Raw genomic sequence first — 23,165 nt, 5'->3', positions numbered from 1 at the left:
TCGCTTCATGTGGAGGCGGATCCAGTGCTGTCCCTGCATGCCGTCGCTCTCCCAGTAAGTTTCCGTGTCTCCGTCTGTCAAACAGCTCGCCCCCCCGCTGGGATCGTCCTGTCAGCAAACACCGGGTCGGAGAGATTTATACAAACTTACAAACACAATGTTGTTAAAAAAGGAGGCAACAAACGTGTTCAGAGGCTTCAGCTTTTAAAATACATTCATACAAATTCAAAACACTTTAACGAGTTAAAGGTGTAAATGTCGCTCACTGAACATGAGGACACGTCGATGCTGGTCACACACTGTTTCACACTCCCCAGGTTCTCGTCCTCTTTTCCTATGTGGTCATAGAAGTAGTGCACCAGGTCCTCGTCACATTCATAAGTCCACGTGGGAGGAACATACCTGGAACATTAAAAGTTAGTTAAATTAAAGCTGGAACTCTCTCTGGCATCCCAGCGGTTGCCTCATATGATCGTGTTTACCTCAGCTTCTGGACCGCGGCGGCGTCACACTCCGAGATTCTGGGCTTGGAGCCGATGTAGAGCGCGTTCTCCACGTCCACCACCTGCTCCCAGCGGCTGCAGGGTTTGTGGTCGTAGCCGAAGAGCTGCTGCTGTCTGCCGACCGTCTCCGGCGACTCCACGGGGACCAACCTGTCGCCCCCCTCTGTGTGTTTACACACCAGGATCCAGCCTTCCTCCAGCTCCTGGCCGGGACGGTGCTCCTCCAGCTGCTCCTGGGAACCGAGACGGGTCGCCACAAACATCAGCAAAGCAGAAGAACGAACAGTAAACCTTTGCCTGACAGCTATGATAATATGAAGAACAACAAAATAACAAGACAACCTGCTCACTCATGTCTAAAATGTTTATTTAGTGGTTTAGTTTACTCCAGTAGCTTTCCAGATAGATTCATTTAAAAGCTTACCTTATTCATTTTGACCCAAAGACCCTGGCTGTTGCAGTATTCTTCCCCTGTGGTCCTGATACAAGTCCCCTTCTTCGGCTCAATGTTGTATTTGTACGACTTCTTGTTGTGGGGAGTCTGATTCGGACTTTCAAAGACGGACAGAAGGGTTTTTCCTCCCGTGGGGCCTCCCGCAGAGGCTCTGGAAGAGGCTGAGGAGCTGGACGAGGAATCCTTGCAGATCTTGTAGCACACCTCCTTGGGGACGTAACACAGACTCTCTGGTACCGGTTCGCTCCTCCTGAAGCCTTCAATGCACCTGTTCAGGAAGCGGATCCTGCCGAGCAGCAGGTGAGGGCTGTTACCCACAGACATGATGGAGACGGTGGGGCGTCAGCTGACATAACACCTCCGACCTGCTCCGTTTACCTGCCTGGATGCAGGGATGCTCCTGTCAAATCCAACAAAACACAACAGAGGTTTCACCAAACAAAACAGAAACCCTCCACAACTATTTTGAGGCTCTTTATTTCAGCGATTAACAGTGTCTGTTAATCACTGAAATCCACTCTGTGATTAAAGCGACTCATCCTTTGGAAAGATGGAAGGTAATGTTAGATTAGCTTGGTGTAATTTAAATGTCTGAGGCTCTTTAATGCTCCTGGTCATACTGCAGAATCTATGCAGTTTTTTAAATCCTGCCTGAAACCCTGGCTTTTATTCCAAGCCCAGTTTAAGCTCCATCAGATGCTTTATGATGTGGTGTTTCCTTGTTTTTAGCAGGTTTTATTGTATTTGTTATTTTTTTATGAGCAATTTTACTGAATGTATTTAATTGGTGGTTTTTCCTGTTTGTTTTTAGCCTGCTGGTAAAAGCACTTCGGTCAACTTTGTTGTTTTTAAACGCGCTGCACGAATAAAATTGACAATGACATTTAACGTCATCAACAAAACCGGGTAAAAAACCTGCGAAATATTTATCCAACTCTCCATTAGACAAACTTCACACACAGTAAGAACAAAAATCGTCTTCAGAAATGATAAATATTAACGTACCTGCTCACAGAAAGGCTCAGGTTGGGAAACTCTTCTGAATCCGGTCTGTTCGCGTTTTGATTTCCGACAACGCGGAAGCGCAGCGGAACATTTTTGTTCCTCCTGAGCTCCCGTAGATTTCATTATTCAAAATAAAACTTGCTAATTGGCTAGGTAGCAAGTGTGTCGCAAATATATTTTACTTATTCACATTTTAATCCATTTATACACATAATTTATAGTAGGCACACCTAAAGACGTCTGACGATGCAATAAAAAAGGCTGATAAAAATTTAAAATATAGATTTTAAACAATTTTTTTCACCTAATTGGTTATTAAATTTAACATTTTCTTCTTTCGGCTATCCCCTCTTCACTCCAAGTATACACCTAGAAAATATACAAATCAAAGAGTCTCTCTTTATTTTAAAATTCTTTTTTTTTTAAATGTATATCAAATTTTATCTCAATCAATTTTATTTCATAAAAACAATTGTAAATTTAATGTACTGTTTAATTTATGTTTTTATGTATAAAATATATGATACGGATGAAAATAAAGCTAATTGTCAGCTGTATAAATACTGAGTTTTAATTTTATAGATTTTATGGATGTGTTATTGTTTTTAAATAATCACCCTTATTCCTGTCAGATAATTATTACTGGTATCTTTCAAATAATAAACAACTCGTGTTTTCGCAACAAGCTGCTAATAAAATAATTTGGCTTAATGGAAGGAAGAATAAGAAAATTAGTTGCGGTTCAAAGCTGTCTCACAGTCCTGAATACATTTTATTTCTTTACATGTTAAAGTAAAAGTCTGTCTTTACATAAGTAACTAGAATAACTGTCTGCTTGGAATCCTGAATCTGGATAAGGATCCGGATTCAGGACTTATCTGGACTTTTTGTGTAATCTTGAGCGCAGAGAGACAACCAAACGATCCCAAAAACATTACCTCCTTTGGCAGAGTTAATGAAAATCTCAATCAGTCATGTGTTTCTACATAGCTCTTTATTATATACAGCTGCTGTTGTGAGGATGTGGTGATAAACCTGGCGGTATTTCTCTGTCAGGATGTGTTTTTTTGTTGTTGTTGTTGTTGTTGTTGTTGTGAGCAGCTTTGAGTGATTCAGCAGAGAGGTCACTCCTCCCAGGGGCTCATGTCGGTGTCGATAGCCACACAGTTGTACGCAGCGTAACGCAGCTTCTCTTCACAAACCTTCGCGCTGCAGAGAGCAGGAAACACGTGTTCAACAGTCATATGGATGTGATAAAATCAGAATATTGTGAATATAAGGAGCAGTAAATGTCGTCCCACCTTGGATAGTTTGGTAGATAGAGGGTGCTGGAACACGTGGACGACTGAGGAAGAGCATCGGTTGTATCAGACCTGAATTAGGGAACAAAGAATTTGTTGAAAACGCCCGTTTTTAAGCTAAATCATTTCCTTAAAAAATAGAACAGTTTGTAAGGCCGCTCTTGTGCTCACCCCTGTTTGTCTGGGTAAACGTAGATCGGTGCAGGGAGACGACTTCTACCGGTTACAAACCTCAGAAACCTGCTGCGATCCTCTGGAGAAAGAAAAAGAAAAGTTTAAAAGGCAAAGAAAGCGATTAAATCAGCTTGACAGCTCACAGATTTTGCTGTTAGAAACAATCACAGCTTTAAAAACAAACAAGGAGAGCTCACCGTTGGTGAAGTTTGTCAGCGCCTCCCACAAGTACTGGACCCTGAGATCACTTTGTTCCAGGTCTTCATAGCGCGCTGCGGGGGAGATGAGAACGTTGTGATAGTTTCTGTGTCTTTGGTTTTACTGACAAAAGAAACATTGGTGAATTTGTAGCAACACAACATTAAGAAGCGTACCACCGATCAAACATCATACACCCGTCAGAAAACTCAAAATCCAAAGCAGGAACTCCCTTACAAATCAATCCTGAATACAAATATCTACAGCCAGACAGGGTTTTCCCCAAAAGGTTCACCTTTGACCCCGTGACTTTGAAATCAGTAGGCATCATCCTTTACCCATGAGGTGTCCAGCTGTGCAGTTTGACATTTCTATGTTAAAAGTTTGTACTTTCTCTGGCCTGAACTGAGTCCAGGAGATGTTCTGAGAAGGTTCCTGTTAGGCAGCAGCAAAGGCCATCATTGGGTCGCTGCTTGACAACGTTGACCAAAGGTGACGGAGCACCTTTAGAAAGAACCGGCTGCAGTCTGAACACTCCACCACAGACTCGAGACCTGCCTGAGCATGTTTCAAGTCACGACACACCACACAGAACGTCTCACTCTTCTTTAACTTTAAAGTGAAAACTCACTGAGGCGTTTCAGAGCCTCCACGCTGATCTCCGGGTCTCCACACACTTTCTTCTCCACTTCCTGCCACGTGAGAAGGTCCAGGACAGCCTGAGGAACCACCTTCAGCAGCCCTGCCTGCATGGCTGCAATCTGTGGCACACGGACAGGAGCGTCAGACAACAAGCTCCACCTGCCGAGTCGGAAAGCAACGCAAGGAGTTTCTAACTCCGGTCTTGCCTGCTGCCTGCTCTCCTCCAGCCGAGCCTTCTCCACCAGGCGGATGAACTCCTTTCGGTCCTCGTATCGAACGGACATGTCGCCGCCACCGGGGACGAGGTCCACCGTCTGACCGCTGGTCAGAGGGGTCGCGTAGACCAGTTCGTCCCCAAACCTGAACTCGAAGGTCTCCTTATCCATGTTCTCCATGGCTTCCAGCAGGTTTACCTGAACACAGATTTGTCAGTAACCAAAAAGAATGAGTCAGAGGACAGATCACGGTTTAAAAGTTACACACCTAAAAGATTTAGAACTGTTTGTCCCAAAGGAAACCAACAGATTACAGAAATGAGATTATTCAAATATAAATATACACTTAAGGACAGTCTACTTGAAATAAGGTCATCAAAGTTCTTCGAAGAGATTCAATCGAAATCCAGAGTCGGGGGAGTCCTGTTATGGCATTTCAGAGAATATGGCTGCCTACATGTGCCAGAACAGATTTAAGGAAATCTCAAAATGAGAATCCTAATTTCATGATTTACTTTATTGAATCAAGACTGAATCTAGCATCAGAGTAGGCAGTCCACGTTGTTGTAATAGTAACCTGTTTATATGACCTTCAACCATCAGGACTGTTTGTGAATTGGTGTGTGAGGGGGTGGGGGGTAAGTGTATGTGTAGCAGAAAGACAGAGACTGACTGTAAAAGATAAAAAGTGTGTTCATGTTATGTGGGTGTATATGTGCTTGTATGCCACCTGGAGATGCACAGTTAAAAGTAGAAGGGCCGCCATCTGCACACCCAGGAGCAGAGAGGACAGGTGGATCCAGCCCAGAAGGCAGCAACAGTCCCAGGCAAACAGACACCGGGCACCACCCCCCCAAGGCAGCTACGCGTCCGCACAGAGGTAGGTCGCCGGCAAAGCACAGGGTCAGCAGACCCCAGGAGAAAGAGGTAAGAGGCAAGACGCAGGCCCACCCCTCAACCCAGCCACGCCACCATCTCCCACTGTGCAGTCCAAGCCCAGGAGCCAACCCCCCAAAGACCTGGCACCTGCACCAGATCCTGTCAGAGAAACTGCCCAGCACCAAGCAGGAGAGGCCCTCCCAGAGCCCCCAACATACTGGGCAGGGACCAGTCCACCACTGCAGCCGGAACCCAGAAGGACCAAGGTGAAAGGGCATATAGCCACCCCCCCCCCGGTAAGCAAACCTCCCAGTAGGTCTTGCGGGAGGGGACGCCCACCAGAGCCCAGCGCAGCCCCCAGGACTCCAGCCGAGCCAACATCCCCAGGAGCCATAGACCACCCGGCGGGAGCCCACCACTCTGGGACATGACCCGAGCACCCACATGAACAACCCCCCACCTACCCGGTTGTCTGAATGAGGGTTAAGAATAAAAACATTTCATGACTGCAGAGGAAGATAGACGTCATTTAAATGTCCTCACCAGAACCGAGTCGACTGCTGGGAAGTCTTTGCTCCAGCTGACGGCCTCTCCAGTCAGCTGCTTCCAGACCAGCCCGGGCAGCGCCAAAACCTACAGAAAAAGGTAAACGTCTCAGGATGGACGTGTAAAGGGTGCCAGAGTGATGTGGACACGTCACTCACTAAGAAGTCTTTCCCTCTGAGAGCAGCTCCCATCAGCTGACCGATCCACTCATATTTCTGGAAGTCCTTGCAGGACGGGTTGGGGACGTAGTAGTCTCTGGCCTCTAAGGCGCCCTGACGGACGAGCAGAGGACGGTTTTAAAGAAGCAGGAACACTCAGATCCTGACGGGCAGCGATGAGGAGCAACTACCTGGTTGGACGTTCGGGTGAAGAACGGCAGAGGCATGGGGCACTCAGCTGAGCTGGGACAAAGCTCCTCCGACATGTCCGCCAGGCTGTCCCGAAATCCTCCTCCCTGGTCGATGATTCCCTCAGCGATGAACTTACATTCCCACCACTGATCATATCCAGCAGGCCATCTGATGAGACAGATTACAGTAAATTATAATCTGTGATGAAATCCATCCAGGGGTGATCCGACAGACGCACCTATAATCCAACGTCTTCTCAAGTTTGTCAGACGGCTTCAGACCCTCAAACACCTGCAGGAGAAACGATAACACAGATGAAACAACAACATCTGGAGTACTTCCTGTCTCCTGACACTGAGGTTTACCTGACTGAACACAGCGTTCTTGCAGCTGGGGTCCAGGGATGGATTGTCTCTGTGCTCCATGGCCAGACGTCTGTTGATGTAGAGTCGAGGCATAAAGTTTGGCTTACTGGTCTCAGAGTCCTTCAGGCACTGAGTGATGAGGGCAGAGCGCCGTTTGGTCAGCAGCAGGAACTGCTTTATGCTCTGGAAGACAACAAAGAAACACATAGAAGAATAAAAAAACTAGATGGAGATTCATTTGGACGGTTTCAGCTATTAAATGGTAACTGTTCCTTAGAGAGGTCTAATCGGTGCTTCTTTTTACTTTAAGTTTTATGTTTGTGCCAAAACCAACAAACAGTGGAGTAAGCAATGTCCATCCATGTATCCCTTATCTGCCGCTTGTTCTCTTTCCACAGCCACCTCTTCCAGCTCTTCCAGGAGGATTCCAAGGCATTCCCAGGCCAGCCGAGTCTCTCCAGCATGTCCTTGGTCTTCCCCGGGGTCTCCTCCCAGTTGGACATGCCCGGAACACCACCCTAGGAGGAGCTGAGGGAGCGTCCTTACCAGATGCCTGAACCACCTCAACTGGCTCCCCTCGATGTGGAGGAGCAGCGGCTCTACTCCGAGTCGTTCTTGGATAACTGAACTTCTCACCCTACCTCTAAGGGAGAGCCCAGCTACTCTGAGCAGAAAACTCATTTCGACCTCCTGCATCCAAGATCTCGTTCTTTTGGTCACTACCCAAAGTTCATAACCATAGTTGCAGGGAAAAACCAATTAGTTGTGAAGTGGGAAGAGAAAATGGTCGGATTTCGAAAGAGTGGTTTGTACCAGACAAGGATAAGTTCTGTTTTCTCAGTGTATATTTGGAGAAAATTGTCAAGTAAAGCAGGAACTGAGCCCACTACTTGGTTTGCTAACCAAGTAGAAATGGGTGTCATCCGCATACCAGTGAAAAAGGATGCCAAATTTATGGAAGGTATGACCGAAAGGAAGAAGGTAGATGATAAAAAGAAGGGACCCAAGGACAGAGCCTTGGGGCACACAAGCAGAGATGAGCAAACAGAGAACTGAAGGCCTGAAGTCGAACTTCAGAGATGCTTTTATCTTTTTTTTAACTTTAACAACTTCTTTAACAAATTTCAGAGCTCATGTCAGTCATTCAACATTCAGCAAATGCTGTATCTGTAGAAAACAAACTAAATCTGTGTTCACTGTAACATCTTCTTTCCCACAACCTGAACTTTTATTCAGAACTCACTTTGATCTGGTTGAAGGTTCCCAGGCTGTAGTCCCAGGCAGGTACCAGGTGTGGCAGCACGCTGTCCAGGAGGCTGATGAACCTGCAGACAGACGATGAAGCCAAACGTTAGAAAACGATGCTTGGAATAAAGACCTGAAACCTGTCTGAGCCCCCGGCGGTCCGATGGGAGCAGGCCTACCTCTGGATGACTAACACTCTGCGGTACAGGATGTCAGGCGGGGTGCCCTGCAGACGGGGGTAACGCACCAAGTTAGAGGACTGAAAAACATCCGCGTTCAGACCCAGGTCCCTTTCACACGACGACTTGATCTTTAAACCTCGAATCCGGACGTCCGTCCCCTCATCTGGAAAAGCCAAACGAGGAGTTTAACTAACGACACAATAACTACACACCGGAAAAATTGAAACACAAGCAGCCTCTTCATTTTAAAGCTAATGTTTAATAAATGCTGACCTCTACATTCTTCAATTCTAACTTCAATAACAGGCAGGTGAGACGTCATGTCCTCCAGGACGCACACCTCTCCAATCAGAGTGCTGGAAGACAAAACAAGTCAAAATAAATACATGAAACTTGAGATTCAGTCGGATCTTTTCCACTATCAGCAAGAAAATTGGACATTATTATTTAATAAACTATCTTCTCATGTAAAAATGAAGCACAAAGTTCATCTTTCTGTTCCATCACTTGCTTTTTGCATCTATCTGAGGAAAATTACTGTGAATATTCTTAAACATTTTACTGAACGGAGCTCACTCGTCGATGGTGACGTCACTCAGCTTCTTCAGGTTGTCTCCCTCTCCTCCGTAAACCGTCACTCTCTTCGGCATGTAGCTGTCGTCGAACGAGTCCACGGTTAGTATCAGCTTACTGATGGAAGACAAACAGGCTCGTTACAAACAATCAAACTGATTCTAATGTAAATATAAGGGATTAAAGAAGCCATATTAAAGGTTAGGGTTCAGGTTTGGTTAACTCTGGAGTTATAGTTTAGCAGCATCATGTGTAATATCTTCTGTTAGCACTTGGAGGATGTGTTGTGAATGACTCTCAGCTACGACCACACCTCATGTTAGCTTAATATCTGTGAAAGTCAGAGTTACAGCACACAGACACGGACATAAACATGATAAATAAAAAGGCGATGAGCTCAGTTTTAATGCAGACTCAGATCCTTACTTGACCACAGCGTCTCGCTTCATGTGGAGGCGGATCCAGTGCTGTCCCTGCATGCCGTCGCTCTCCCAGTAAGTTTCCGTGTCTCCGTCTGTCAAACAGCTCGCCCCCCCGCTGGGATCGTCCTGTCAGCAAACACCGGGTCGGAGAGATTTATACAAACTTACAAACACAATGTTGTTAAAAAAGGAGGCAACAAACGTGTTCAGAGGCTTCAGCTTTTAAAATACATTCATACAAATTCAAAACACTTTAACGAGTTAAAGGTGTAAATGTCGCTCACTGAACATGAGGACACGTCGATGCTGGTCACACACTGTTTCACACTCCCCAGGTTCTCGTCCTCTTTTCCTATGTGGTCATAGAAGTAGTGCACCAGGTCCTCGTCACATTCATAAGTCCACGTGGGAGGAACATACCTGGAACATTAAAAGTTAGTTAAATTAAAGCTGGAACTCTCTCTGGCATCCCAGCGGTTGCCTCATATGATCGTGTTTACCTCAGCTTCTGGACCGCGGCGGCGTCACACTCCGAGATTCTGGGCTTGGAGCCGATGTAGAGCGCGTTCTCCACGTCCACCACCTGCTCCCAGCGGCTGCAGGGTTTGTGGTCGTAGCCGAAGAGCTGCTGCTGTCTGCCGACCGTCTCCGGCGACTCCACGGGGACCAACCTGTCGCCCCCCTCTGTGTGTTTACACACCAGGATCCAGCCTTCCTCCAGCTCCTGGCCGGGACGGTGCTCCTCCAGCTGCTCCTGGGAACCGAGACGGGTCGCCACAAACATCAGCAAAGCAGAAGAACGAACAGTAAACCTTTGCCTGACAGCTATGATAATATGAAGAACAACAAAATAACAAGACAACCTGCTCACTCATGTCTAAAATGTTTATTTAGTGGTTTAGTTTACTCCAGTAGCTTTCCAGATAGATTCATTTAAAAGCTTACCTTATTCATTTTGACCCAAAGACCCTGGCTGTTGCAGTATTCTTCCCCTGTGGTCCTGATACAAGTCCCCTTCTTCGGCTCAATGTTGTATTTGTACGACTTCTTGTTGTGGGGAGTCTGATTCGGACTTTCAAAGACAGACAGAAGGGTTTTTCCTCCCGTGGGGCCTCCCGCAGAGGCTCCACAAGAAGTAGAGGAGCTGGACGAGGAATCCTTGCAGATCTTGTAGCACACCTCCTTGGGGACGTAACACAGACTCTCTGGTACCGGTTCGCTCCTCCTGAAGCCTTCGATGCACCTGTTCAGGAAGCGGATCCTGCCGAGCAGCAGGTGAGGGCTGTTACCCACAGACATGATGGAGACGGTGGGGCGTCAGCTGACATAACACCTCCGACCTGCTCCGTTTACCTGCCTGGATGCAGGGATGCTCCTGTCAAATCCAACAAAACAGAAGACAAATCCTATTAAACATCCATTTTGAGGCTCTCTTTTAAAGTGAGAGTCTGAAATGTCAGACATGTCTGTTAATCAGTGAACAAAGTCCACTCTGAGATTAAAGCGACGCCTCTTAGAATGGTGCAAGTTAGTGAAGCTAATGTTAGCATGCTAGCTACGTGTTATTTAAATGGATGAGGCTCTTTAACGTCATGAACAAAACCGGGTAAAAAACCTGCTAAATATTTATCCAACTCTCCGTTAGACAAACTTCACACACAGTAAGAACAAAAGTCGTCATCAGAAATGTTAAATATTAACGTACCTGCTCACAGAAATGCTCAGGTTGGGAAACTCCTCTGACTCCGGTCTGTTCGCGTTCTGAATTCCGACAACACGGAAGCGCAGCGGAAGCTTTTTGATCCTCCTGAACATCCGTAGATTTCATTTTTCAAAATAAAATTTTCTCACTCGAACGTTTCACAGTTAGCTAGCTAACTAGCTAGCAAGGTAGATATATTGAATTTTTTAATCAAACAACCGATGTGTTGCAAGTATATTTAATTTGTTCACATTTTATTCTATTTATATACATAATTTATATTGTATATTATATTTAAGACGTTTTAAAGAGATTTAAACAAAAACAAACACATTTTAAAATAATTGCAAATTAATGCTCTTTTACCTAATTGATTATTAAGCTCAGTCATATATTTTATAACAAAAATGTACTTTCTGGTACACAGGACCTAAGATATAAAATATTAAATTATTTAAGAAGTATTCTTGCTTTGTTATAAACTCTATATTTGTTAAGGAAAAAATCATTTTGATAAACAGTCATGTTTTAAAATATGATTTTATTAATTTCAAACAAAAATCCTAATCTGAATGTTGTTTGTGGGGCATTTGTTCTCAAAATCGGGTCTTTTTGGTTTGACTTTTTTGTGAATATCAAATATGTAAATATTCTAATTGTGTTATAGATTTTTTTATCATCTTTACTTGCTTAGATAAATCCCAATAAATTAATAAGATTGGCAACAAACTTGGGAGAAATAATTACATATTTAGGCAAATATTAATCCAAGAAATGTGTCATAAAAAATAATATTTCTAGGACCGTTTGCAGCCTTTTCATTAGGAAAACAATAGGAGTAATATTGACAAAGCCTTTATGTTTACTAAAATAAATAATAAATGCTGTCGTCAGGGCCAGTTTGCTCCGTTTTTTTATTTTAAACATTTAAAATGTTGTCTCTACAATCATTTTCGAACTGATGTTAAGTACTTTATTTTTCAGTTGTTAAACAGGTGTTCTAGCTTCTTAAATTCCCAATTTTTTACCTTTATTTCACCTGCTATACTGAGGATAAGAATAAATCACAGGTCTACAGAAAGAAATACAAATTAATTCATGACATCATTAATGTTCACAGAAGTAAAAACACTTCAAACATCACAATAATATTTGTCTCCGTCTGTGCTTCTCTGCAGCCTAAACCACTTCCTTCTCTTCTTCCTTGTGGTAGATGCTGTTTGCTCCAGCTTCATCAGCCTCATCTTCCTCATCGGCGTGAGTCAAGACATCCATCAGGTGAGGAAGGCTCCCACCGCGCAGGAGGCCATCGACTCCACCCACCTGAGGGCCCCGAACAGGTAAATACAGCTTGTTCACAGGCTCACCTGTCGGCTGGTGGAGCTCGAGGTCTTCAGCGCTCATCCTGCCGAAACGGGAGATTTTTAAAGCCGAATGTTACCTTTAACTGTTACACAACTCACTTTATCATTAGATCATTGGTGCTACTTGTGATTTAATGTGGGGAAACAAAAGAATTGAACAATTAAATACATTATGGCAAAAATACTTAAAAATTAAAAATACATAAATGTTTTCAGTGTTTAGGGTCGGTTTCATTTGAAACACCTGTCATAAGACGGGTCTTATCGTGATATGGAAAACTTCTTGTCCGAACTCTAACTCTGCAGCCGCTGCACAGCTGGAGACTTCATGGGTCAAGGATGATCCCTATTGATTTCAAGGCCATAGGGTCAAATTTCAAGTTCACAGGTGACTTCTTTGTGAAAACCTTGTCTATGCTTTAACTGCCACAGTGTAACGTAGGAATATCAAACCCCACAGCTGGACACCTCATGGATCAGGGATGATCCCTGCTGATTTCAAGGTCACGGGGTCAAAGGTCAAGGTCACTAGTGACCCCTTTGTAAAAACCTTGTCCACGCTCTAACTCTGCAGGCGTTGTGACCCAGTAATATCCAGCTGCACAGCTGGACACCTCATGGGTCAAGAATGATCCCTACTGATTTCATGGCCATGAGGTCAAAGGTCAAGGTCACTGGTGACTCCTTTGTGAAAACCCTGTCTGCGCTCCAACTCTATACACATGTATTCAGGATTGTTGTATTTATTCTGATTACTCTGACAGGTTTTATGCACCGTTGGTGGTGCTCCTGTTTCTTATTTGAGTTCTTATTTGTTGAACTATTTACGGAGAGTCTTGAAGAGGATGTGTTTTCTCACCTCATGTCAAAGGTGGAGCCCTTAAAGGCCGGTCTGAGGGTCTCTGCTGCTGTGGACTGAGTGTACGGGATGGAGAAGCGGCTCTGAGTCCAGTGTTTGTCCTTCACAATTGGAGCCAAGTTCTGGTACATGTCGTCCACGGCCAGCATCGACACCTGAAACAGACGGGAGCAGAGTTCACTCACCTGACCTCAGAGCTTCAGTTTGGTTGTATCTGTGAAGCTTTGAAGGAAAAAAACCTGCATGTTTCGGTCAATCAGCTGGTTGGTTTCAAAGTCATCATCGTCTTCGCCAAACGGGTTAATGATCAGCTCTCCCACCTTCACAACAGGGAGCATAAACATGACTGTTCTGGTGTAAATCCAGCTTTCATTTATTCTGTTTAAACAGGTGAACCTAAAAGGTAACGGCCTTCAGGTGGGAAATCCTTGAACGAGAAACCGCACCTCTAATCCGCCGCTAATCTACCTCAATCCTAACTTAATCCCGTTTTCGCGATGCGCGTTTCAGTGAGGCGTCACCTTCAGCCAGCCGGTGTAGAAGAAGAACTGCAGCAGGGTGAAAACGGGGACGTACATGTCCATCTGGTGGCCGCTGTATCCCTTCTCCGGGTTCAGAAATTGCCGTCCGATCACGCAGAAGGCGAAAAAAGAGTAAACCGCAATCGTGACCACCTGCATCGGAGAGAAGTGAAATCCAAGTCAAGAGGGAAAATGCAGAAAAATAGGAATTTCAGCTCCGAGTTATACTGAAAATAACAAAAAACTCTGAACCAGGACCAAACCTGAGACCTACATGATTACTGTTAGCATCAGATCATGAATTCTGACAGATCAGAGCTTAATTTGACATTAATTTGACCTCGTTTTACACTCCGCACTTATATACGGAAATAAAGGTCTGGTATTCCTCGAAGGAATGCATATCACTCGCCACCTTTAAGGCTTTAATCTAAAATCGTCTCATGATGAGAAATGACGTCATCAGCACTCAGAGGAGGCGTTGGGGGTGACTCTCAGCTACTACCACACCAGATCTGAGCTCGTTAGATGAGTTAGAGCCTTTACTGCGGTGGGTAAATGTGGTAAATGTCATTAGGCTGGTTCCCGGGCCTCATCTGGACCTCGGCGGTACCTGAGTGTAGACCAGAGGGATGCTGATCCAGTCGTAGTGGAACAGCAGGCTGCACTTAGCTCTGTAGTTGTTCAGCTCCTGAGTGGTAAAAACACGTCGCGTCAGGCTCGTTTTTAGCTCCGAGACATAAAAAAAACACATTTCTGTTGTCGACTGCAGAGAAGGACGAAGCTCTCACGTCCATCAGCAGCCTCAGGGCGATGTCGTCCCGCACCCGGCCCTCCTCTCGGGCCCTGGACGCCAGGTTGGAGAACCACGTCAGAGGCATCCAGTACTTGTTGAAGTCCGAGTGCAGGGACTCGAACTTCTTCAGCTCGTGTGTTGTCATGAATCCTAGACAAACAGGACAATAAATAAATAACACCTGAGCGGCTTAAATCTAAAAAGGTCAAAGGTCAAAGGCGTTCCTACCGGCCTCCACGATGTGCTCCAGAGTCGGGAACCGTTTGCGAACCCGGGTGCTGATGGAGCGCAGGATCAGGACCGACGACAGGTTGGCGTATCTCATGAGGGTCCGCCTCAGGAGGCGGCCCGCCTCGTCCGGCCCGTGGACGCTGCCCGACACCGCCATCATCAGATTGTCCGGCAGCGGGAAACTGGTGTACTGACCCCACCAGCGGCCGAAGGCCAGGGTCACGTAGAAACCTGAGGAGGCACCGACCCGAAGACACGCCCTGCAGTCAGGATACCAGCTGAGAGCCCAATGGAAGAGCTAAAACCAACAGCTAAAGGCTAAAAGAACCAAAACCTTGAAGCTGGACGTGGCAAAAGTCAGCAAGTCGTTGGCTTAAAAAAGAGAACTGCTAGCTTACAGCTGAGAGTAGCAGAACACTAGCTAAAGGTATCAAAATGTTAGCTACAAATAGCAAAACACGAGCTAAAATTAGCAAAATGATACCTAGATTCTAAACTTAGCAAAAAGTTAGCTTAAAGCTAAAAGTAGCAAAAGGCCAATTAAAAGTATCAGAATGCTAACTAAAACAGCAAAATATGATCTAAAATTAGCAAAACGATAGCTAGAAGCTAAAGGTAGCAAAAGACTAGATAGAATTAGCAAAATGATACCTAGATTCTAAATGTAGCAAAAGGTTAGCTTAAGGCTAAAAGTAGCAAAGCACTAATTTAAATAACAAAACGATAGCTAGAAGCTAAAATAGCAAAACATGAGCTAAAATCAGCAAAACAAAAGACAGAAGCTAAAAGTAGCAAAATACTAGCTAAAAGCTGAAAGAAGCAAAATGCTACCTAGGAGTCAAAAGTATCAAAACACTAGCTAAAATTAGCAAAATGATACCTAGATTCTAAATGTAGCAAAAGGTTAGCTTAAAGCTAAATGTAGCAAAAGGCTAACTAAAATTGGAAACAAGTTAGCTAAAAGTTGAAAGTACTAAAACACTAGCTAAAAGCAGGATAAGGGCAGCTAAAAGTAACAAAATGTTATTTAAAATGAGCACACGGTTAGCTAGACGCTAGAAGTAGCAAAAGGCTAGCTAAAAGTTGAAAGTAGTTAACTTAAAGCTAAAAATAGCTAAATGCTAAATAAAATGAGTAAAAGTTTAGCTAAAAGCTAAAAGAAGCTCAAGTAAAAAGATGTTTTTGAAGGAATCAGATCTGAACGTGTTTCTGTGGCAAAATGTTTGTAAATAAAGTTACAGAAGCTAAAAGTCTTGGCGCCCTTCTCCTGAATGAGCCGAAGCTTTTGGAAGCCGAGCAGCTAAAACAGAACAGAGTCTGGACAGTCGGCTCAAAGCCCAGCGACCTGGACCCGGTCGGGTCGGCGGCTCGTACCCAGGACGAACAGGACAGGGATGAAGTTGGTGTTGGTGAAGCGGTCGCAGTAAAGGGCGACCCGCTCGAACAGGTCCTGCTGCTTCGGCGTCAGGAGGAACCTGGACAGAGACAGAGTGTCAGAGGAACGTCCACCACGAGGCGGCGGAGGACACCAGGTGAGCGGGCTCACCTGTAGAACAGGCTGAAGAACAGGTAGACCCCACAGAACACCAGGAACTCCTTATACAGCAGCCTGTAGATGCTGCCCTTCCACCGGAACAGGAGCCTGGAGAACCCGTAGAACCTCACGTTGGCCACCTCCAGAGAGTAGGACACTGTCATGTTCCTGCTGGAGGTTCCTGTCTTGTCCACAAGCAGAACATTAAACACGGACGTTCACAGGAGAACCCCTCAGTCCTGCAGCCACGTCTCACCTCAGAGCGTCCGTCCTGCGTCTCACGCCGTCCCCAGAGAGGAAGTCTTCGTCCTCCCGGCGTCCATTTAAACCCTTCTGCTGCCGTCGTAAATCCAAACACGAGCTGAGATCATTATTTATGACGTGGGAACCTGCAGCCGGAGACAAACACCTGAGGACGCAGCCGGAGACAAACACCTGAGGACGGACGATAGACGAAGGACAGCAGAGACTTCCTGTCTTCTCATTATTTACTAAATAATGAGCTTAAAGAGCAAAAATAAATCAGAAATAAAGAAATCATTTCAAACAGCCGATGTCAGTTTTTATTTCTTTTAGACACAAAAACACTTTTTAGAGACAAGAAATCATTAAATTTGATTAAAGTCAATAAAACGTCAAATGTTCTCTCCCAAAGGAGACACATCTGCGGGACAAAAAAAACTTTATTTTAGAGAAATCCCAACTTCGTTTGTCGATTCTTCTAAATTTATTTTAAAAAATATTCATGTTTTTAACACCAGCGTCACGTTTTGAAAAACGATTTTATTAATTTCAAAAACAAAACAGGATTAAATGATCTGAAGCAACCAGAGAGCAAAACAGCAGCTAAAAGCTAAAACAGTTCAACAGCAGTTAAAAACAGTACAACAGCAGCTAAAAGCTAAAACAGTTCAACAGCAGCTTAAAGCTAAAAGAGTTCAACAGCAGCTAAAAACAGTTCAACGGCAGCTAAAAGCTAAAACAGTTCAATAGCAGCTAAGAGCTAAAACAGTTCAACAGCAGCTAAAAACAGTACAACCGCAGCTAAAAGTCAAAAGTATCAAAACACTATCTAAAAGTAGCTAAATGACAGCTAGAAGATGAAAGTGGTTTTAGCTGAATGTAGCAAAACAGCAGCTAAAAGAACGGAGGTTGGAGGTGAAACGTCTTCAGCTTCAGACTCCGAGTTTAGTTCTTCTGTTTTTTTATTTTAATCTCTTGAATGACTCGGAACTTTTAGCTGTTTTGGTTTATTTATTTATTTTAAATCTGATGACTCTTTGTTTTTATTTCTCGGTGAAACTGAAACCTGAAACCTTCAGTTGTTTCAGGTTTGATTCTGCGTCTTTAAACTTCTGTTCACACCAGAGGCTTAAAGAACGATGTTTCGTTAATAAAACATCTTTGAGTTTACAAACTTTAATAAAACAGAGGAAGTGTTCGGCTGAGGGTTTTATTTACAGCCTTTCTGTCACTCTTTGGCTCTTCTGTGTGGTTTTCACATCATAAATCAGACTCTTTTTGTTAATTTCCTGGCTGTATTTTATCCCCTCTGCCCTGAATGGACGTTTATTGGACCCGTCCCAGTTCAGGACCTGTGGACTTCCCTGTGCTCGGGTTAATGACCCTCACGGGAAATATCAGTAAATTATACCGTTACGTAAAAACCTTTTTTATTAGGGACCGGTTCAACTTCCCGCCACCAGGGGGTGCTGTTTGCTGCACAGCACAGCTTTAACCTTTGCCTGTTTTATCTCCCAACAAAGATGTTTTATTGACAGAAAACACTCAGAGGAACATTTGATCTGTTTACTGAGAGTCGGGTCGTTTGTTATCATGATGCTTATCTAAGAAAAACAAAAATCTGAGGCCTGAGGAGACATTTGGACCGGATGATGGCTCGTCTGTGGTCCTGACCCTCTGACGGGTCACTTCCTGCCTTCAGCTGCTGGATCAGTTGGAGTCAAGAAAGAAACCAGAGCTCAGAGAAAGGCAGGCCCGGGTTCTGGTTCTGGTTCTGGTCAGGGCAAAGAGCCGAGAGGCCACAGGGAAGGAAAAGGTTAAAAGGTACTTTATTGTCTTAATCCCGGTTTCAGAAAATTCCTTAAAATCTTTTTATTAGTTTGCAGCAGCGATAAAAACACGTTCTCAATAAAAATGTAGGAGCAGGTCAGCTTCACGTGTTAGCATTAGGGCTAACTGTTACAGCTAACATGTTAGCATATCAAGCTAACTGTTACAGTTTCACATGTCAGCATAAACAGCTAACTGTTAAAGCTAGCATGTTAGCATATCCAGCTAACAAGCTGTTATTGGATGTTAGATATGAGATAAAGGTAACATATAAACAAATTATTTGTCTAAACAAGGTATGTGTGTTTTTACGCTATTTGACTTTTTATTTAAGTGTAAAATCTCCACCTTTAGTGGACAATTTAACCTAACGAGCTAACGTCCAGGAGTTGATACTGTTTTCAAAATTAGTCCCAATGCTACAGTTTAGCTCTTCATGATAAATTTGATTAAATTGTTTATATAAGTGTACAAATTAAATGCAATAGGATCATAATAATAACATTTGCCTTTTAGCACAACTTTTATTAGCACAGAGTTGCTTTGAAAACAACAAAGGAAAAGACAAATTCACTTGTAAAATGTGATTCATAGCAAGTTTTACTTCAGTTCCCCGTTATGCACACGACGTATGGAAAGTGTGCGCCCATCTGGAAACAACACCTCCATGTTTTCAATTCCAGGAAGTTCCACGCCCTCGCCGCAGCCTCCATGTTCCTTTCACAGATATGAAGTGTGAGAGTGAGACGTTTCTCTGTTTTCCACACCGCAGATAAACGATCTGTCGCTCTCACGCTGACCTCCACGCTCCGTCCTGTCGTCAGGTTCCTGATCTTTATCTCGCCGGTGGTTAAAACCGAGCAGCGTGGGCAAACTGTGAGGATTTTACAGTGATTAGCACCTACATGTTAACGAAAATATAAGAATTAAAAGTTAAAACTGGACAAATTGATGAGGTAAACAAAAAGGCTTTGACAGCAACACAAAACGGACATCTGCACAAAAATAAAACGCTTTTTTCCAAGCATCGCTGCGCTCCCGCAGGAAAAGATCGAATCACTTCCTCCCACATTGTGATCCCTCAGAGCCCCGACTACAATCTGCTTTTCGTGCTCACGTACCGTCTCTCTCCTTTTTGCATTTAAAGCAATAATTTGACATTTTGAGCAAGATAACGTTCTTATCTCAGAGAGAACTTCTTGAACAGATTTGGTTAGGCGGCATGAAAACAGATGAAAGGAGAAACTGTTGACCCTGGTTGAGTTTAAAGGTAGAAATCTCATTTCTGTTACCTCAGAAATATAAATAACACACAAAAAAATAACCAAAAACTCACCAAAATACAAAAAAACTGGAGTTCAGTTTCCATCACAACAACATTATGAAAATAAGGCAGCTACAGATTAAATGTTTGATTTGTATATGAGGCGATTATATCTGCCCAGTGTTCATATGAATGTTTTTTACACAATTAGTTTTAAATAAAAACTAAAAAGCTAAATTAAAAAGGTGAATTTCCTACAGATAACTAAATATTGTTGCTGCTTTTCTTCAGGAGCCGAACAAAAAAAGTGTAAACGCTTGTTTTTAAAAAAAAAGGTTTTTCATGTGCTTAATTGTGGACGTTTTCTCCCGGCGTCAAGCTGCTGAAATCTATCTGGTAAAAAATGAAACTTTTAGACAACGCAGTGGGAAATATGGGCGCGAGGGGTGCTGCAACGACCCCCACCGAGGGACGCTGGAGGACATGCGTGTCCAAAAATATAGTTAACAAAACCAGAAACACAGATGACCTTGGGCTAAACTATGCAACCATGTAACGGAGGAAAATTAAACTGCACAGCTGGACACCTCATGGGACAATAGGGTGATCACTATTGATTTCAAGGTGACAGGCGACCTTGTGCTCTAACGGTGCAACCATATGACAGGAAAAATGAACTCCACAGCTGGACACTTTCTTTATACCCAGAGGTAGACTTGTAGACAAGGGTGATCACAACTGATTTCAAGGTGACAGGGTCAAAGGTCAAGGTCACAGATGACCTTGTGCTCTAACTATGCAACCATGTAACGGAGGGAAAAAAAAACTGCAGCTGGACGCCTCTCAGGTCAAAGTCTCTTAATACCCGTAGGTAGACTTGTAGACAAGTCTGATCACAATTGATTTCAAGGTTATGGGGTCAAAGGTCAACATCACAGTTGACCCTGGTGCTCTAACTCTGTAGCAGTGTGATGTAGGAACGTCAAACTGCACAGCTGGACGCCTCATGGGTCAAAGATGATACCTGTTGGTTCATGGGGTCAAAGGTCAAAGGTCGCAGGTGACCCCTTTGTTTAAAGCTTGTCTCTGCTCCTACATGTGACCCTTCTGTTCTGTTTCCTGTTGTCTGTCTGTCAGCAAAGAACAGGTAAAAACTGACCAACAGATCTGGATGAAATGTTCAGGAAATGTTGGATTAAATTCTGGTTCTGATCCAGATTAGGATCCGGATCAGAACTGTTTGTTAATCCCGCTGCGGCCTCGGTGGAGGTCAGCGCTCTGACTGCTTCTAGTTAATTGATTTATTTAAGGTAACTTGTTTTACTACATTCAGCGTGTCAATAAAACGAGTCGTTCTTCTTCATTGTTTAAACGTCGGCTCCTCGCTGATTCCCGTAAAGTCGCCGTGATTCAAGTTCCTGCTCGCCTTCGTGACGCAGAAACGTGGCGAAGCTGCATCTCCAGCCAGAATTTCTGCTTTTAGCGCCAGCTCACCTAACGTCTGTTTCAGTCAGCACCTTCAGCCTGGAACAAAAAAACTAAAGGAGGCTTTCAGTCCACACACACACACACTCACACACACACACACACACACACAGACACACACAGACAGAGTGGGATATTTTTAGGGCCGCTCTTCATCACAGCTCCTCTCTTTGTTTGTGTTCAGGTTAAACATCCTCAGAGACGCTGACAGATGTGGGTTTTTGTTTTGTTTTTTTTAATTTAGCGCAGAGCCGAGCCCAGTTTTCATCTGGGCCAAAAACAAAAAAACAGTCGATGAGTTAAGAGTTTCTTTTTGCTCCTTTTTTTGCAGCAACTTGACTTTTTTATCTTTAAAACACAAACTAAAGGCTCTGATTCTGCTTCTTCTCAAAGCAACAATGGCTGCTTGAGCCATTTTATAAGCTGGATTTTGAATAAAAACGGCATTTCTAAAAAAGCAAAGGCCATTTGGATCTGGATTCTTATTTCATTTGAATCATTCTTATGTCAGTTTCGATCAGAGGTGTCCAGTCCTGGTCCTGGAGGAACACCGTCCTGCAGATTTTAGATGTTTTGAGTGACTGAGAGATTAACGGGCTTGGAGTCCTGCTGTAAAACCTGCAGGACGGTGGACCTCCATGGACCAGGACTGGACACCTCGCGTCCTGATGGAGGAAACGTCTCATATTGAGTTTAACTGTGAGGTCAGTCAGATGTTAAAAAAAAAAAAAAAAAAAAGGTAAATTGGCTTTGTTGTTGTTGTGGTTTCTAACATGAAACAGTCAGCGCAGCAGCCACAAAGTCCAAGGTTTCAGAAACTTTAAAAACTTCAAGCAGAATTTAAAAAATCTTCCTGTTAGAAAGTTTATTTTTTTAAGGTAAAACCAAAAGCTGCTGTTTGCTGTTTGGTGTTTTACAGAAATGTGTTCATTCTTCTTCTTTAGTTTTTGCGCTTCAAACGGAATCAGCAGCATCTTTCTGCCGCTCGTTGCTCCAGCCGGCATCACGAGAGCTCGACATTCTCGTACTCGCCGTGGTCCGAGTCCTCCAGCTCGATGCCCGGCACCAGGTTGTAGTACTCGGTGGACTGGGTCAGGTACGCCTTCTCCCTGTCAGCCGAGTCCTTCATCACTTCCGTCACGCTGACCGCGTCTGGGTCGTCCTTGCCGGTGTCGTCGGGCTCCCGGGTCGCCGGCCGTTCCTCCGCGGAGCTGGAGGAGCGCGAAGACACCCGGGGAGGAGGCTCCGCCGAGCTCAGCTTGATCTCCACCTCCTCATAGACGTCCCTGTTGCTGGCCGGGAGGTCTGCCGGCGGGCGGAGCAGGATCCCGTCTTTGGCAGCTGAAGGCTGCAGCTTGCTGGGATGCTTGTGGCCGTTGGAGCCGGAGCTGGAAGCCCTCTTCTTGGAGGAGCTGAACGCAGGAGTCTCCTTCTTCTTCCTCTTCCTCCCGCAGCACCAGCAGAGCAGCAAGGCGGAGAGGATGAGGAGGGGCAGCACGATGAAGAGCGCCGTGAGGCCTGCCGGGCGGCAGACGTCACGGAGGCTCAGGGACCAGACGCTCCTGCCGTAGAGGTGCCGGGGGGAGGAGCAGGTCAGGTTCATCAGCAGGTCCTGCAGCTGGGTGGTCCTGTTCACCGCTCCTCCTTCCTTCAGGCCTTCCAGTAACAAACAGGAGCATTCCCAGCGGTTCCCGTCCAGCTCCAGTCTCTGGAGGCCGGGGAGGAGCAGCACCTCCTTAGGGAGGGAGCGCAGCTGGTTCCTCCGGAGATCCAACCTCCGGAGGCTGGGAGAGTCCTGAAGGAAACCCTCCGGAAGCTCCTGAAGAAGGTTCTCACTCAGGTCCAGCTCCGTCAGACCGGGCTGGCCTGCGAGAAACTGCTGAGGCAGCGTGTCCAGCCTGTTCCGGTCCAGGAAAACCCTCTGTAGCACCGCCCCCGCCCCCTCCCCCTCCCCGCCGCCGGTCTCGATGAGGCTGATGTTGCAGTCGGAGAGGTCCAGAGTCTCTGCGCTCGTCCCGTTCGTCAGCACAGACCAGCGCACGCGGCCGAACACCGAGCCGGAGAAGTTCAAGCAGCAGGGCCCAGCGGGAACCTCGGAGGGGAACCGGGACAGAACGGTGGCCGGCAGGCAAACGCAGCCGCGGACCGGACCGGTCCTCGCCAGAACCACCAGGACCGGCAGGAGAACCCAGAGGGAAGCCATGTCTGAGAGGAGCAAAGAAAGCAGGACGTCATCACCAGGTACGGATCCAGTGTCGCCCCCTCCTCCTCCCTCCTCCTCC

General features: G+C 45.1%; 4 protein-coding genes across 6 annotated transcripts in view; all 4 read right to left on the bottom strand.

Moving 5' to 3' along the window:
* LOC108232802 (E3 ubiquitin-protein ligase HECTD3-like) overlaps window positions 1-2,063 on the bottom strand; it is a 9,726-nt gene extending 7,663 nt beyond the window's left edge. Inside the window, exons 1-4 of the mRNA XM_017410840.3 lie at window positions 1,963-2,063; window positions 928-1,357; window positions 483-736; window positions 267-402 (exon numbers count right to left, since the gene is read on the bottom strand). Of these exons, the coding sequence (XP_017266329.1) occupies window positions 267-402; window positions 483-736; window positions 928-1,281 (744 nt within the window). The 5' untranslated portion in view covers window positions 1,282-1,357; window positions 1,963-2,063. The remainder of the gene's footprint in view (window positions 1-266; window positions 403-482; window positions 737-927; window positions 1,358-1,962) is intronic.
* Window positions 2,064-2,937: 874 nt separating this feature from the next.
* On the bottom strand, window positions 2,938-10,842 carry LOC108232987 (E3 ubiquitin-protein ligase HECTD3). The gene is made up of 20 exons (XM_017411159.2): window positions 10,760-10,842; window positions 10,000-10,429; window positions 9,555-9,808; window positions 9,339-9,474; window positions 9,059-9,180; window positions 8,636-8,749; window positions 8,333-8,415; window positions 8,057-8,222; window positions 7,876-7,957; window positions 6,633-6,815; window positions 6,506-6,558; window positions 6,267-6,435; window positions 6,076-6,189; window positions 5,915-6,004; window positions 4,484-4,690; window positions 4,267-4,396; window positions 3,635-3,709; window positions 3,435-3,516; window positions 3,264-3,335; window positions 2,938-3,171 (listed from the first exon to the last, which is right to left on the bottom strand). Exons 2-20 carry the CDS (start codon window positions 10,351-10,353, stop codon window positions 3,087-3,089), a joined length of 2,571 nt encoding a protein of 856 aa, XP_017266648.1. The 5' UTR covers window positions 10,354-10,429; window positions 10,760-10,842; the 3' UTR covers window positions 2,938-3,086.
* Window positions 10,843-11,652: 810 nt separating this feature from the next.
* best4 (bestrophin 4) lies at window positions 11,653-16,483 on the bottom strand. 2 transcript variants are annotated; one of them, XM_025004827.2, is made up of 10 exons: window positions 16,318-16,483; window positions 16,074-16,246; window positions 15,902-16,002; window positions 14,525-14,758; window positions 14,292-14,446; window positions 14,114-14,191; window positions 13,501-13,653; window positions 13,219-13,299; window positions 12,980-13,134; window positions 11,653-12,161 (listed from the first exon to the last, which is right to left on the bottom strand). In XM_025004827.2, exons 2-10 carry the CDS (start codon window positions 16,223-16,225, stop codon window positions 11,936-11,938), a joined length of 1,335 nt encoding a protein of 444 aa, XP_024860595.1. In that variant the 5' UTR covers window positions 16,226-16,246; window positions 16,318-16,483; the 3' UTR covers window positions 11,653-11,935. The 2 variants fall into 2 exon arrangements, with proteins under 2 accessions (XP_024860595.1, XP_017266649.1); XM_017411160.3 differs by having other exon boundaries at window positions 16,074-16,242.
* Window positions 16,484-20,492: 4,009 nt separating this feature from the next.
* si:ch211-106k21.5 (leucine-rich repeat-containing protein 26) overlaps window positions 20,493-23,165 on the bottom strand; it is a 5,415-nt gene continuing 2,742 nt past the window's right edge. For both annotated transcript variants that reach the window (XM_037981756.1, XM_037981755.1), the window contains exon 4: window positions 20,493-23,088. In XM_037981756.1, the coding sequence (XP_037837684.1) occupies window positions 21,887-23,086 (1,200 nt within the window). In that variant the 5' untranslated portion in view covers window positions 23,087-23,088 and the 3' untranslated portion in view covers window positions 20,493-21,886. The remainder of the gene's footprint in view (window positions 23,089-23,165) is intronic.

The sequence above is a fragment of the Kryptolebias marmoratus genome, linkage group LG20 (assembly GCF_001649575.2).
Source record: "Kryptolebias marmoratus isolate JLee-2015 linkage group LG20, ASM164957v2, whole genome shotgun sequence".
Classification (NCBI taxonomy): domain Eukaryota; kingdom Metazoa; phylum Chordata; class Actinopteri; order Cyprinodontiformes; family Rivulidae; genus Kryptolebias; species Kryptolebias marmoratus.
The sequence above is the reverse complement of the archived record's forward strand: the minus strand, read 5'-3'. Positions and strand labels throughout refer to the sequence as shown.